This window comes from Rutidosis leptorrhynchoides, chromosome 2 (genome assembly GCF_046630445.1).
Source record: "Rutidosis leptorrhynchoides isolate AG116_Rl617_1_P2 chromosome 2, CSIRO_AGI_Rlap_v1, whole genome shotgun sequence".
In the NCBI taxonomy this organism is placed as follows: domain Eukaryota; kingdom Viridiplantae; phylum Streptophyta; class Magnoliopsida; order Asterales; family Asteraceae; genus Rutidosis; species Rutidosis leptorrhynchoides.
The window spans coordinates 453,930,501-453,947,589 of NC_092334.1; the positions used below are offsets into that span (position 1 = coordinate 453,930,501).

The following is a 17,089-nucleotide window of genomic DNA, read 5'->3' on the forward strand; positions in this document are numbered from 1 at the left end:
ATTATTAGTTTTTGGGAGGATTTCAAATATGTAATAATATTTAACATTCAATAAAGTCAAGTGTCTGTAATCATGTAAAACAATTTCGTGATTAACCCTAATCACATCAAACGATCGATTTAACGCAAGCAATTAACAATAACGCATATCAATTGAGCAATAGACCTCTTACACTATAAAACTCTAACAAAATAAAATCTAAACAATTAGGGTTTAGAGAAATATACCTTAGATCACTAAATTGGTTACACAAATGCGTAGCTAACGTTGTGAATTTCAAGACTCGTGCAGAACGTTTAATCTAAAAATCAAGATCTGATGGTGTTGTGGTTGTGTGCGTGGTCGATGAAAAAGAAAGAGAGGGAGGGGATCGACTGAATTAGGGTTGGGGAAAGAATGCAGTGTTATGTTTTTACATGCTATTTATATTAAAGCCCTAAACCAAAACACTAGTGATAAACAAGCCCAACACACAAAAACTAAAGGGTGGGGGTGGGTTCGGCTATGGCCCACATGGGAGGGGTTCCCGGGCCCGTGTTGTCCATTAACGCATAATCGTGATCTGTTTCAAGTGTTGTTTAAACGTACGAAAGGCCCGGAACGCTAAACCGATCGTTAAAACGCAACCAATCGTTTAATTTATTAAAAATACTAATTAATTAAATATTTTACAAAGTTAATAATTATTAAAATAATTATTAAAAATAAAATCGAGCGTTTCGTTACTCGAAAAGTAATTTTTGCTGTTATTCAAACCGTACCCTTTTTATCGTATTTCATTATCCAAAATAGGTTTATTAATTAATATTAACCCATATTAATTCACGTAACCCTCCAGGGATCAAGTATGCATTTATTACACGTAAACACATATAAAGTCACGTAATCACCGTTACAACGATTAACATAAAGTTAACGGAAGTGACGGAAAAAGCAAGGTTGTTACAATTGGGAAACAGTGTTATGGTTAAATTGGATCAGAGTAATAAGGATGTTAAAAAGGATATGAGTAAGGCTAAGATTTATAATAGTTTTGGTGTTCTTGATTCTGGAGATGTTAATATGGATGATGATGGTGAAGAAGATCATATTGACATGAGATAGAATGTGTGGGAAAGTAACAAAAAAGAAATGTTTAAAATGGTTGAAGAAGGTAACTTGCCTCTGAAAACTGATGTAAGAGGTTGAGACCCATTTCAAATTGCTTATTTTTTATTTTTGTGCCAAGAAAAGGGTATTGTTTACAACATGAATGATGAGGAAGATGATATTGAGTTTGATCATAATGATAATCTTAATTTGGCGAATAATGATGTTTTGAGGGAGGATGTTTTGGTGCCAGATGATCATGGCGCTGAAAATCGAGTGATGAATTAATGTGTATTATTTGTAGTAAAGTTTGTTTGACTTTCTATAGACAAACTGATTTGGGTATGTGTTATAAGTATTGGATTGCTAATGCATTTACTGGTAATCGATGGAGTGTATTCAATAATGGGTGATTATTGAGAATGGATTTAATGAGATATGGGCTGAACATCATGCGAATTTGAAGTGGGCTTGGTTATTGAATTTGGGTCGTTGTATTATGAAGTCAGGTGATGAGCATAAGGGATGGCAAGGAAATAGGAAATGTTTTTTGTATTTTTATCTTTTTTAGTATTTGTATTAAGTTTGGTTTATGTTAGTCATTTTAGTGATCTTCATTGCACGTGTTTGGGACGTACACTAAAAACGTCCCACCCCTTTGTAACTTTTAGCTTTTATTATATATACCAGATTATTCTATGATTTGGTTCTATTACTCGCAACCATTCAAATAATATAAAATATCAGTTTATGGAGTTTTAAATTTATTCTTGATTAGTCCCATAAAAATTCTGTCAAATTCGCGAGCATTAAGCTGTAGAGATAAATAGAGGACCACAACGTGACGGAAGTTATAACCATGGATGTTACTGATTGGGGAGATTTTAGATTTTTAGTTAACAATTTTGTCGCCTACTCTGCAATATTCTTTTAGCAAGTGACAACTAAAAATCCACACAAGCCTCATTTTGTAATGAAATACAAACACCTAGTTTAGAAATTAAAATTTAATCTCTCTTTCTTAAAAATATAATTACACATCAAGTGTTATTTTGGATGAATGACATTAACCGAAATATCTACAGAAAATGTGGAATTCATGGTTGCAAAAACCATCTTCAAAATGGTTCATCAATAGCCAAAATAACGTCATCGTCATCGTCCTTCAATTGTTTTCGTTTGTTGCCTTTCTTCCATGGTTCGGACGAGACATAACGTGACGCTCTCATCTTAAAATAATCAATAAACGAGCGTTACGTCATCGCTCTCTGAATCCGTCACCATCTTCATCGTCATCGTGATCATTTTCATATATAAATTTATATAATCAACTATAATATCGAAATGGATCCAAATCCGAGTCCTAGGAAGGTGCGAATTCTTTCGTATGTAATGACGAAAATTCCGAGCTTCAAACGTCGTCAGTTACAAGAGCTCGAAAACAATCGGCTAGCTCGTCCTTCTGCTTTACCAGAAACATATACCGAACTTTCGCAACGTGAATCGTATACAGAACTTGCGGAACGAGTCTCTCGATTAACCGACGATGATATATTAGCGAATATTCGTGCTGTTGTGGTTGAGGTTTCTCAGATCCGATCCGTGATTAAAACGTTAGGCGAACGTCCCGATCCAGAAACTGTAGAGCTGGCGAAATCGAGATACGCTGAAGCAGAGGAATCACCGTTTGCTGATCAATTTGGCGAAATTGAGTTATCGAAAAGCGAAATTGAGATAGTTGAAAGGAGAAGAAGAGCGATGAAACGAGAACAACAAATGTATAAGGCGTTATTATCGTTAGATGAGATGCACGAAACGTATTGTAATTTGTTATTGGTTGCGGAACGAAGGTTACAGAAGCTTTATGATACAGCGAAAGCTGCTGGAAAGTTATCGGCGCTTGATAAGAAAGCTAAAGCTTCTTCTTCGATGCTTCCGACAATTGCAGAGGAAGTTAAAGAGGAAATGGTTGATATTCTTCAGGATGCATTGGTTAACGGTGTTGAACGGATTGACTTGTCGCATCGACGGTTGCCGTTTATTCCTGAAGCTTTTGGGAAGCTTCGAACTCTGGTTTCTCTTAACCTATCTAGAAATAAGCTTACGGTAATTAGTCTGCAACATTCTCATTGTATATCAATTGTATATCATTATCAATTATCAATTATGTAATTATTAAAATATTAAAAGTTAAATGAATGAAAATGTAATAAAATATTTGAAAATTTGACTCTGTAGTGCACAATGTTTATGCAGTAAGTTGAACAGATTACATCCCCAAATTGATAAATAAAATTTGCAGATATGAATTGTGATTTAAAATTTTAAACCGGTAATAAAGTATCCTTTGTATCATTGAAACAGGCGATTCCAGAATCAATTGCAGGATTACAAAGTCTTGAGGAGCTTAATCTTTCTGCTAATCTGTTTGAAACACTACCAGATTCCATTGGTACATTGCATAAATTGCAGATTCTAAATGTGTCCAGCAACAAACTTATTTCCTTACCTGATGGTATTTGTAAATGCAGGTAATAATCTATCAAACAATTAGTTACATCATCACATTGTCTAATATATAAAATGTTTGGCAATTTTTTGTTCAGATCATTAGTAGAATTTGACGCCAGTTTCAACATGATTAAATATCTTCCGGCGAACATTGGGTACGAACTAAAGAGTCTAACGAAGCTTTTAATGCCGTTGAACAAATTGCGCTCCCTTCCTACCTCAATTGGCGAAATGATATCTCTTCAGATTCTGGATTTGCACTTCAATGAGCTGAAAGGCTTACCAGCCACCATTGGAAAACTAACGAAACTCGAGATACTTAACTTGGGAAGTAACTTTAACGATCTTACAGCACTGCCTGACTCGATTGGAGATTTAACGAGTCTTACAGACCTCGATATTTGCAACAATCAGATTCAAGAGTTGCCCATTACATTTGGGCGGCTCGCGAATCTGACTAGATTGGTGGTGGACCACAACCCGTTGATGGTCCCACCACCAGAAGTGGTGGAAGAAGGAGTGGATGCAGTGAAGGTGTATATGAGCAAAAAGTTGTATGATTTGATTGTAGAAGAAGAGAAAAGGATGATATGGGAACGTGAAGAACAGGCACATGCTGGTTGGTTTGAGACATTGTTTTTTGGACCAGTTTCAGGTCCAGGCGCAACGTATCCTTACCTCACTCATCGACTATGATAATATTATAGTTAACATCCAAGGCTGGTAATTTAGTATTAATTCCACCTAGTTATGGATAACATTATATGTTTTTTATGTATGTTTTCATAGCCAAAGATCAAACTTCAAAACATCCATATAAAGTTTTGCAGGGAGGATGCATATATGGTGATCGATATATGTAACATGCTAAATTTTGTTCCATGTATTTAAGGACGATGTATTGAAATAAAATCGGCTCGCTTATTTTTTTTTTTTCTGTTTGATCAAAAATAGGGGTGTTCATTAAATGGATATAACCAAATAACCGACCAAACCGAATGTTTTTTAATGAAACGGGTTTGACTAATTCAGATATGGTTCGGTGTTTTGGTAAAACCCGAATTGAAAAATGGTTTATGGATTGGTTTTGGATTTAAAAATAAAACCATGGGTATTAACCAAAAACCCGAATAACCATGAAAACATACGTTTTATATATTTGATTTTTATCTTTAAAATTTTCATTATCAATTAATTTATTGTTTCATCATAAGAAATTGAAGTCAGCGACACACTTAAATTTATATGCATATTCTAATTTTGTTTCACGTGGGGATGTTATGGTTCAGTGCATAAATAAATTAAACTGGTAAGATGCTCAAAAAAATCATTTTGATGTTGTCTTGAAACCTATGTTGTATTCTTTGTATTTGCATACTTATCATGGAGGAAGTAATATTACTAAACTTTTGTTGACTATGTATTAGCAATTCTCAAATATGGACGTTGTTAGTTCAGTGTGCTTTTTGAATTCTATAATTGTGTTTGAACTTTATTCCGTAAGTTTTTAGTTTGGTTTACTTGGATAACCGATCCAAATAACCGAATTCGTATTTGGTCGGATTGGTTTGGTTTTGATAAATTCGGTTTGGATATTGGTGCTCATAATTATTTTGAAAAACCGTTATATCCAAACCGTATAAACCAATTAAACCATAAACCGACCGAACGTACACCCCTAATCAAAAACAACTTTTCTTGTGTCCACTTTAGATGGTGTTATTAACCTGGTACAGCAGACCGATTTGTTACTAGTGAGATCAGCAGGACTTAATGGGAGTATTTGATGACTTGATGAGAATCTTTTTAGTTTGAACGAAAACAACTTTCTAGTGTTCACTTTAGATGGTCTTATTAATCTGGTACAGCAGACCACTTTGTTACTTGTGACATCAGCTGAACTCAGAAGACTTATTGATTAAAGCCCAAATCCAGATCAGAGTGTATATACTTTAAGATGATAATGGAAAATCTTTTTAAGAAAAGATGGCACGATGACTAATGGATGTATACGTTCTCTAATATGCGAGGTGACTAGGAAGGTATGTGGATGAAATGTTGTTTAAAATCCATGTCTTACTTTATTAGACTTTTATAACACATTGTATAAAAAGGTATTAGATAATTAAAGCTATCTCATTTTCATTGTTTAATAAATGATTTGCAGGTTTCACGAGAGCTTCATACTTGATAATATCAATATCAAGTTGATATAAATACTAGACCAAAATCATACAGAAACCTTTACTAGCGATGAGAGAAAACACGATAGATTTGGATCGAGAACATTACTCCAAACCACTTCTTGAGTCTTCTTTGACCATCCAAAACTCTAAATACCGATTGGAGTTTTCAGTATCAGATATTTTTGCAGAAGTAAAGCAGCAACTGATGTTAGCAGGACCGTTAATTGTGGTTAGCCTTCTTCAGTATAGTTTTCTACTAACATCAATCATGTTCATAGGTCGTCTTGGAGAACTCGCCCTTTCTGGTGCATCGATAGCTACTTCTTTTGCCTGTGTTACCGGATTCTCCTCCATGGTAATGAAAAATCTCTTATGGCCATAGGTGACTACATCGACCCGTTTACCTAGTACTGTGTCGATTTGGGTAGTGCTTCATTTGTAATGAGTCAAATCAGGAGACTTAACTATAAAGGGAGAGGTAAAACGGGTAAACTTACCCAACTACTACATATAATGCATACAACCTCACTAATAAGTAACAGATTATTCATGAAAAAATGACCCAGCTTGAAGCGAACCCTTCCCAAAAAGCAACCTGTTCCAACTTCCAACCCGGGCCCATTTGACCTGCCACCGAAGCTGCCATATTGCATGTCTTGCCATAATAAGGAGATCCCTCCGGAATTTCATCAAGAACTTGCATTACGTTTTAAAGAAATTGTTTTAATATATGATTTTATTTTTTGTTCTTTATATCAGATGGGAATGGGTAGTGCTTTGGAGACATTTTGTGGGCAAGCTTACGGTGCAAAACAATATCACTTGCTCAGTGTGCACTTGCAAAGGGCGATGGTCATACTAACGCTAATGGGTATTCCAATTTCTCTCATTTGGGCATTCACTAGGCAAATTTTTACATATTTTGGACAAGATAAAGAGATCTCGAAAGAGGCTGGAATTTATGCACATTGGTTGATACCAAGCATCTTTCCATATGGTCTACTTCAATGCCAGATCAGATTCTTGCAGACTCAGAACAATGTTAAGCCATTGATGATAAGCACGGGATTCACAAGCTTACTTCACGTCACGTGCTGCTGGGTCTTATTAGACATATATAAGCCCATGGGCTTTAGGGTTTAGTATTGACTTAGGCTCCAAGTTGTATTAGCCTATATATATATTTGATGTAATCTATTGATTGAGATATAATAACACAATACAATACAATTGTCCTGGAATTATATGGTATCGAGCTAGGTTAAAACCCGACACAATTCGGGACTCGAATTCCGGCACAATTCCGGCAAGCAAATCCGGCAATTTCAACTGACGTGTTTTTTCTTTTAAGATCTGCTTTGTTTCACTCAAAATTAAACAACACCACCTATACCACTACAACCTCAACGATAAACCGAACAAAACCCTGAAATTTCATCTCCGCCACGCGCCGCCACAGTTGGTCGCCGGATTTTGACCGTTTCGTGGATTTTTGCAATTTTTCCTGTGCGTTTCTGTTCACCGCCACCACAGTTAGAATCCTTGTTAAATTCCGACCAAAACCCCTTTTTCAATTTACGTTTTTACCGAAATTTACTGTAGCTCCGCCAGCAGCCGCCGCTACAGTTGCCGGATCAAAAAAAAAAAAGAAGCCATCTAGTTTATTTTTTCTATTGCAGGATAATTCAAATGGCTATGATTGGAGCATTTACAACCGCCGAGAAAACCTCTCATAATTCACACAAGTTTGGTTTTACTCTTTCACCAACTAATTATGGCTATTGGAAGACAATGATTACTCCATTCCTTGTTACAAATAATATGTTCGGTTATGTAGACGGCACAATTCCTTGTCCTTCAAAAGAATTAAAATCAACCGAACCTAATGTAGCTCAAAAGGATAATTCCAATTATCCAATATGGATTGCTAATGATGCGCACATCCGTATGTTGATAATATCGACGATTTCTGAATCTTATTTTCGACATGTACATGGAGAAACTTCTCGTGATGTTTGACTTTCTCTAGAGAAAGCATATGAACCCAATACTTCCTCTCGAGAATACACATTGAAAACACAACTTTTCAATATTAAGATGAAAGGAGATGAAACCATTGATGCTTATATCAATCGTATACAGGAGTGTGCAGATGCCCTTGCAGCTATTGGTGCAACCATGAAAGATAAAGACCTCACCTTGCTTGCAGTTTCTGGTCTCAGAGAGGAGTACAATGGTCTTAAGTCTAACATAGCTACACGTCAGTCTGAGACTACGTTTAGTGAACTTCATGCTCTTCTTAGTAACCACGATTATATGTTGGGTAAGACTCGTGAATCTGTTCCATCTGTTACTCAAGCTTTTACCGCCAACACTGCATTCGGAAATTTACTTAACCATTATTCGTTACCACAATCTCAACTATTGGCCATACAACAACAATTAGCTGCTCTTGGACTTCAAGTCACCCCCACCACACCATCAGATTCTCAGGCTTTCTACGGTGCTCGTCAGCTTAACAACAACAACAACAACAACAATTGTGGTAATCGTCGTCATGGAGCTTCTCGAGGTTATAACAATCGTGGTCGAGGTGACAGTCGTAACTTTAGCTGGGCATCCAACCAAAACACTGTTTACGGTACTTGTTATCGATGTGGGATTGGGCACATTCCATCACAGTGTCCAAATCGTGACCCGTCTACTATTCGTGCTAGGCCAACGACTAACTTTGCAGATAGTCACGGCTTTTCTACAATTGTTGTTCACCTGGGAGCGTGAAGATCAGATGAAGAAGAAATACCCGCATCTATTTCCAGAAGATTCGTCAACACCTTCAACAGCTTAAAATTTTGGGACGAAATTTATTTAACGGGTAGGTACTGTAGTGACCCGAACTTTTCCATGTTTATATATATTAATTGAGATTGATATTTACATGATTAAATGTTTCCAACATGTTAAGCAATCAAACTTGTTAAGACTTGATTAATTGAAATATGTTTCATATAGACAATTGACCACCCAAGTTGACCGGTGATTCACGAACGTTAAAACTTGTAAAAACTATACAATGACATATATATGGTTATATATATAGTTTACATGTTTTTATTATAAGTATGTATCTCATTAGGTATTTTAACAATGAGTTATATACATAAAAATGAGACTATTAATTTAAGAAACTCGAAAACGATATATATAACGATTATCGTTATAACAACGTCTTACTAGGTACATATGAATCATATTAAGATATTGATACACTTGGTTAATTATGTTAAATGATAAGTAAATATATTATTAAGTGTATTAACAATGAAATACATATGTAAAAATAAGACTACTAACTTAATGATTTCGAAACGAGACATATATGTAACGATTATCGTTGTAACGACATTTAACTGTATATACATCATACTGAGATATATTATATATCATAATATCATGATAATATAACAATTTAACATCTCATTTGTTATAATAAACAATGGGTTAACAACATTCAACAAGGTCGTTAACCTAAAGGTTTCAAAACAACACTTACATGTAACGACTAACGATGACTTAACGACTCAGTTAAAATGTATATACATGTAGTGTTTTAATATGTATTTATACACTTTTGAAAGACTTCAATACACTTATCAAAATACTTCTACTTAACAAAAATTCTTACAATTACATCCTCGTTCAGTTTCATCAACAATTCTACTCGTATGCACCCGTATTCGTACTCGTACAATACACAGCTTTTAGATGTATGTACTATTGGTATATACACTCCAATGATCAGCTCTTAGCAGCCCATGTGAGTCACCTAACACATGTGGGGACCATCATTTGGCAACTAGCATGAAATATCTCATAAAATTACAAAAATATGAGTAATCATTCATGACTTATTTACATGAAAATAAAATTACATATCCTTTATATCTAATCCATACACCAATGACCAAAAACACCTACAAACACTTTCATTCTTCAATTTTCTTCATCTAATTGATCTCTCTCAAGTTCTATCTTCAAGTTCTAAGTGTTCTTCATAAATTCCAAAAGTTCTAGTTTCATAAAATCAAGAATACTTTCAAGTTTGCTAGCTCACTTCCAATCTTGTAAGGTGATCATCCAACCTCAAGAAATCTTTGTTTCTTACAGTAGGTTATCATTCTAATACAAGGTAATAATCATATTCAAACTTTGGTTCAATTTCTATAACTATAACAATCTTATTTCAAGTGATGATCTTACTTGAACTTGTTTTCGTGTCATGATTCTGCTTCAAGAACTTCGAGCCATCCAAGGATCCATTGAAGCTAGATCCATTTTTCTCTTTTCCAGTAGGTTTATCCAAGGAACTTAAGGTAGTAATGATGTTCATAACATCATTCGATTCATACATATAAAGCTATCTTATTCGAAGGTTTAAACTTGTAATCACTAGAACATAGTTTAGTTAATTCTAAACTTGTTCGCAAACAAAAGTTAATCCTTCTAACTTGACTTTTAAAATCAACTAAACACATGTTCTATATCTATATGATATGCTAACTTAATGATTTAAAACCTGGAAACACGAAAAACACCGTAAAACCGGATTTACGCCGTCGTAGTAACACCGCGGGCTGTTTTGGGTTAGTTAATTAAAAACTACGATAAACTTTGATTTAAAAGTTGTTATTCTGAGAAAATTATTTTTATTATGAACATGAAACTATATCCAAAAATTATGGTTAAACTCAAAGTGGAAGTATGTTTTCTAAAATGGTCATCTAGACGTCGTTCTTTCGACTGAAATGACTACCTTTACAAAAACGACTTGTAACTTATTTTTCCGACTATAAACCTATACTTTTTCTGTTTAGATTCATAAAATAGAGTTCAATATGAAACCATAGCAATTTGATTCACTCAAAACGGATTTAAAATGAAGAAGTTATGGGTAAAATAAGATTGGATAATTTTTCTCATTTTAGCTACGTGAAAATTGGTAACAAATCTATTCCAACCATAACTTAATCAACTTGTATTGTATATTATGTAATCTTGAGATACCATAGACACGTATACAATGTTTCGACCTATCATGTCGACACATCTATATATATTTCGGAACAACCATAGACACTCTATATGTGAATGTTGGAGTTAGCTATACAGGGTTGAGGTTGATTCCAAAATATATATAGTTTGAGTTGTGATCAATACTGAGATACGTATACACTGGGTCGTGGATTGATTCAAGATAATATTTATCGATTTATTTCTGTACATCTAACTGTGGATAACTAGTTGTAGGTTATTAACGAGGACAGCTGACTTAATAAACTTAAAACATCAAAATATATTAAAAGTGTTGTAAATATATTTTGAACATACTTTGATATATATGTATATATTGTTATAGGTTCGTGAATCAACCAGTGGCCAAGTCTTACTTCCCGACGAAGTAAAAATCTGTGAAAGTGAGTTATAGTCCCACTTTTAAAATCTAATATTTTTGGGATGAGAATACATGCAGGTTTTATAAATGATTTACAAAATAGACACAAGTACGTGAAACTACATTCTATGGTTGAATTATCAAAATCGAATATGCCCCTTTTTATTAAGTCTGGTAATCTAAGAATTAGGGAACAGACACCCTAATTGACGCGAATCCTAAAGATAGATCTATTGGGCTTAACAAACCCCATCCAAAGTACCGGATGCTTTAGTACTTCGAAATTTATATCATATCCGAAGGGTGTCCCGGAATGATGGGGATATTCTTATATATGCATCTTGTTAATGTCGGTTACCAGGTGTTCACCATATGAATGATTTTTATCTCTATGTATGGGATGTGTATTGAAATATGAAATCTTGTGGTCTATTATTATGATTTGATATATATAGGTTAAACCTATAACTCACCAACATTTTTGTTGACGTTTTAAGCATGTTTATTCTCAGGTGATTATTAAGACTTCCACTGTCGCATACTTAAATAAGGACGAGATTTGGAGTCCATGCTTGTATGATATTGGGTAAAAACTGCATTCAAGAAACTTATTTTATTGTAACATATTTGTATTGTAAACCATTATGTAATGGTCGTGTGTAAACAGGATATTTTAGATTATCATTATTTGATAATCTACGTAAAGCTTTTTAAACCTTTATTGATGAAATAAAGGTTATGGTTGTTTTAAAATGAATGCAGCCTTTGAAAAACGTCTCATATAGAGGTCAAAACCTCGCAACGAAATCAATTAATATGGAACGTTTTTAATCAATAAGAACGGGACATTTCAGTTGGTATCCGAGCGTTGGTCTTAGAGAACCAGAATTTTACATTAGTGTGTCTTATCGAGTTTGTTAGGATGCATTAGTGAGTCTGGACTTCGACCGTGTTTACTTGAAAAATGATTGCTTAACAAATTTTGTTGGAAACTATATATTTTTAACATGTGAATATTATGTGATATATTAATCTCTTAACGCGTTTGATATTATGTGATAGATGTCTACCTCTAGAACAAGTCTCATTGACTCACCTAATAATAATGAAGAGTCAAATGTAAATTGGAATGATTCGTGGACTGATTCACAAGTTCCCGAAGAGGAACCGGAAGAAGAGTCGGAACCGGAAGAAGAATCGGAACCGGAAGAAGAATCGGAACCGGATGAAGAAATAGAACCGGTGGGGGAAATAATAAAACGGTTAAGTAAAAGAAAATCCTCAACCAACCGACCAAGGTTAATTATGGTCAATGGTGTTTCCGTCAAGGAAGCAAAATATTGGGAGGATTACCAATTCTCCGATGAATCGGATTCCGACGAGAATTCCGATGATGTTATAGAAATTACCCCAACTGAATTTAAAAAGGAAAAAGAAAATAATAAGGGAAAGGGCATAAAAATAGAGAAATCTAATTCCAACCCCGATGAACTTTATATGTATCGTCAACCCCCGAAGTCCTTAAGTTGTAACAATGACCCGGGAACCTCTAAACCACCAGGTTTTTCTAAACCAATGTGGATAACGACGGCTCGTATTAGGGGAACATCATATATCCCTAGAAACTTGGCAAAACGAACCAAAACCGAAGAAGAAGAAACAAGCTAGTCGGAATAAGATAGTTGTATTCGTGTGGTGTAATATAAGTAATATAGTGTGCTTATGCTTTATGATATATGTAAAAATTGCTTGTATTAATAAGTATTTTTTTTTATGAATCTAACTCTTGTCTATTTTACAGTATAAAAACACAAAATGGATAGACAACCCAATATTTTAAGAGACCTACCCGAAGACATGATTGATGAAATCTTGTCTAGAGTCGGTCAGAATTCTTCGGCACAACTATTTAAGGCGAGATCAGTTTGTAAGACATTCGAAGAACGTTCCAAGAATGCCTTGGTTTATAAAAGGCTTTCGTTCGAAAGATGGGGGATATCACATTGGGAAATCCATAAGTTACGATGTGTTTACTTTGACGCATATATTGCGGGGAACCTAAATGCTATTTTACGCAATGGGTTAAGAAATTATTTTGACTCAATATATCCGAATATTGGACTTCGTGATTTAGAAAAAGCGGCTAACATGCAACATAAAGAAGCATGTTATGCTTACGGATTAGTAATGTTCGCTTCTCACCAAAGTGAGAACAAGAACATCGGGCTACAACTATTAAACAAAGCGTTCCCACAAGTGACGGAGTCGGTAATTGGGGTAAGAAATGAGGTTTTTAGATTGTTACGGGACTGTTGGACATTACGTAACCCTCGTCCCTTTGACGACGTTACAACAGGCTGTCTTATCAACGGCCATAACGGTTATGTTCCACAAGACCAAGGATGGGAAGTAATCCTTGTAAAACCAGAATGCATGACTTGTTTCTGGACGTATGAATTACGTGTCTTTATTGCCTTTGCTGAACGACTTGTGTACTAGCTAGAATTATCTTCACAGCCATCTTGTATCAAATTTATTGTGTGCTATATTTCATGCTATATGTAAAATAAGCGGTATTGTAAGTTTGTAAAATATTGTGTAAAAGTTTGAACGCGAAATATTATTATAATCAGTTTTTCATATAGAATTGTAGTAGTTGAATTGTATATTAGCTACTAAGTATGAACTTAACGGGTAGGTACTACCCGAATTTAAACTTATAAAATGCTAATATGAAGAAAAAGCTTTTATAAATGAGTTCATATTATGCTACGAAATACTATTAACTACTCTTAATATTCTGTATGATTAACTTGTTCCATTTAACTATTTTGAAGGAAATGGCACCGACTACTCGACACACCGTGAATATGAATGAATAGGTATTCCGTACTTTTCTAGCTTCAAACATAGCCGCAGTACAGGCTGCGCTACATACCAACAATAACCTTGGATCTAGCAGTACAGGAAATCGTGTAGGATGCATCTATAAAGAATTCACTGCCTGCAAACCTTTGGAATTTGATGGAACCGAAGGACCGATCGGATTGAAACGGTGGACCGAGAAGGTTGAATCGGTGTTTGCCATAAGTAAGTGTACTGAAGAGGACAAAGTGAAGTACGCTACGCATACCTTCACAGGTTCTGCGTTAACATGGTGGAATACCTATCTAGAGCAAGTGGGACAAGACGATGCGTACGAACTACCGTGGTCAGCATTCAAGCACTTGATGAACGAGAAGTACCGTCCCAGAATCGAGGTCAATAAGCTCAAGACAGAACTTAGAGGGTTACGAACCCAAGGATTTGATATTACCACGTACGAAAGGCGATTCACAGAATTGTGCCTATTGTGTCCGGAAGCATTCGAAGATGAGGAAGAGAAGATCGACGCATTTGTGAAAGGATTACCGGAAAGAATCCAAGAAGATATAAGTTCACACGAGCCCGCCTCCATACAACAGGCATGTAGAATGGCTCACAAACTAGTGAACCAGATTGAAGAAAGAATTAAAGAACAGACTGCTGAAGAGGCCAATGTGAAGCAAGTCAAAAGAAAGTGGGAGGAAAACGGTGATAAGAATCACCAATACAACAACAACAGCAATTATAACAATAATCGCAACAACTATCCTAACAATCGCAACATCAATCGCAACTACAACAAAAGGCCCAACAACAACAACAACAACAACAACAACAGTAACTACAACAATCATCCCAACAACAATAATAACCGCAACAACAACAACAATCAGAAGCAGCTATGCCAAAGGTGTGAAAAGAATCACTCGGGGTTCTGCACCAAATTTTGCAACAAGTGTAAAAGAAATGGTCATAGCGCGGCGAAGTGTGAGGTCTACGGACCAGGGGTTAATAGAACGAAAGGAACAAATGGTGTCGGAACGAGTAATGGCGGAGCAAGTAGTGTCGGAGCAAGTTATGCCAATGTAGTTTGTTATAAATGTGGAAAACCGGGCCACATTATTAGAAATTGCCCGAACCAGGAGAACACGAATGGACAAGGCCGTGGAAGAATTTTCAATATTAATGCGGCAGAGGCACAGGAAGACCCGGAGCTTGTTACGGGTACGTTTCTTATTGACAATAAATCTGCTTACGTTTTATTTGATTCGGGTGCGGATAGAAGCTATATGAGTAGAGATTTTTGTGCTAAATTAAGTTGTCCATTGACGCCTTTGGATAGTAAATTTTTACTCGAATTAGCAAATGGTAAATTAATTTCACCAGATAATATATGTCGGAATCGAGAAATTAAACTGGTTAGCGAAACATTTAAGATTAATTTGATACCAGTAGAGTTAGGGAGTTTTGATGTGATAATCGGTATGGACTGGTTGAAAGAAGTGAAAGCAGAGATCGTCTGTTACAAAAATGCAATTCGCATTATACGAGAAAAAGGAAAACCCTTAATGGTGTACGGAGAAAAGGGCAACACGAAGCTACATCTTATTAGTAATTTGAAGGCACAAAAACTAATAAGAAAAGGTTGCTATGCTGTTCTAGCACACGTCGAGAAAGTACAAACTGAAGAAAAGAGCATCAATGATGTTCCCGTCGCAAAAGAATTTCCTGATGTATTTCCGAAAGAATTACCAGGATTACCCCCACATCGATCCGTTGAATTTCAAATAGATCTTGTACCAGGAGCTGCACCAATAGCTCGTGCTCCTTACAGACTCGCACCCAGCGAGATGAAAGAACTGCAAAGCCAATTACAAGAACTTTTAGAGCGTGGTTTCATTCGACCAAGCACATCACCGTGGGGAGCTCCTGTTTTGTTTGTCAAGAAGAAAGATGGTACATTCAGGTTGTGTATCGACTACCGAGAGTTGAACAAACTTACCATCAAGAACCGCTACCCACTACCGAGAATCGACGACTTATTTGATCAACTACAAGGCTCGTCTGTTTATTCTAAGATTGACTTACGTTCCGGGTATCATCAAATGCTGGTGAAAGAAGATGATATTCCAAAGACTGCTTTCAGAACACGTTACGGTCATTACGAGTTTATGGTCATGCCGTTTGGTTTAACTAATGCACCAGCTGTGTTCATGGACCTTATGAACCGAGTGTGTGGACCATACCTTGACAAGTTTGTCATTGTTTTCATTGATGACATACTTATTTACTCAAAGAATGACCAAGAACACGGTGAACATTTGAGAAAGGTGTTAGAAGTATTGAGGAAGGAAGAATTGTACGCTAAGTTTTCAAAGTGTGCATTTTGGTTGGAAGAAGTTCAATTCCTCGGTCACATAGTGAACAAAGAAGGTATTAAGGTGGATTCGGCAAAGATAGAAACTGTTGAAAAGTGGGAAACCCCGAAAACTCCGAAACACATACGCCAGTTTTTAGGACTAGCTGGTTACTACAGAAGGTTCATCCAAGACTTTTCCAGAATAGCAAAACCCTTGACTGCATTAACGCATAAAGGGAAGAAATTTGAATGGAATGATGAACAAGAGAAAGCGTTTCAGTTATTGAAGAAAAAGCTAACTACGGCACCTATATTGTCATTGCCTGAAGGGAATGATGATTTTGTGATTTATTGTGATGCATCAAAGCAAGGTCTCGGTTGTGTATTAATGCAACGAACGAAGGTGATTGCTTATGCGTCTAGACAATTGAAGATTCACGAACAAAATTATATGACGCATGATTTGGAATTAGGCGCGGTTGTTTTTGCATTAAAGACTTGGAGGCACTACTTATATGGGGTCAAAAGTATTATATATACCGACCACAAAAGTCTTCAACACATAGTTAATCAGAAACAACTGAATATGAGGCAGCGTAGGTGGATTGAATTATTGAATGATTACGA

The 17,089-nt window shown here is 35.7% G+C and overlaps 1 protein-coding gene and 1 pseudogene across 1 annotated transcript; both read left to right on the forward strand.

Annotated features, from left to right (window-relative positions):
* Positions 1–2,199: 2,199 nt before the first annotated feature.
* Positions 2,200–4,545, forward strand: LOC139892502 (plant intracellular Ras-group-related LRR protein 9-like). Its single transcript, XM_071875611.1, has 3 exons — positions 2,200–3,195; positions 3,454–3,620; positions 3,696–4,545. Exons 1-3 carry the CDS (start codon positions 2,434–2,436, stop codon positions 4,294–4,296), a joined length of 1,530 nt encoding a protein of 509 aa, XP_071731712.1. The 5' UTR covers positions 2,200–2,433; the 3' UTR covers positions 4,297–4,545.
* Positions 4,546–5,287: 742 nt separating this feature from the next.
* LOC139889292 (protein DETOXIFICATION 16-like) overlaps positions 5,288–17,089 on the forward strand; it is a 54,524-nt pseudogene continuing 42,722 nt past the window's right edge.

Bases quoted from the DNA above. Each gene is read 5' to 3' on its own strand.
- LOC139892502 (XM_071875611.1), top strand. From the start codon at position 2,434: ATGGATCCAAATCCGAGTCCTAGGAAGGTGCGAATTCTTTCGTATGTA. The intron at 3,196-3,453 runs GTAATTAGTCTG...TCATTGAAACAG, and splicing joins TATCTAGAAATAAGCTTACG to GCGATTCCAGAATCAATTGC. The intron at 3,621-3,695 runs GTAATAATCTAT...TTTTTTGTTCAG, and splicing joins GATGGTATTTGTAAATGCAG to ATCATTAGTAGAATTTGACG.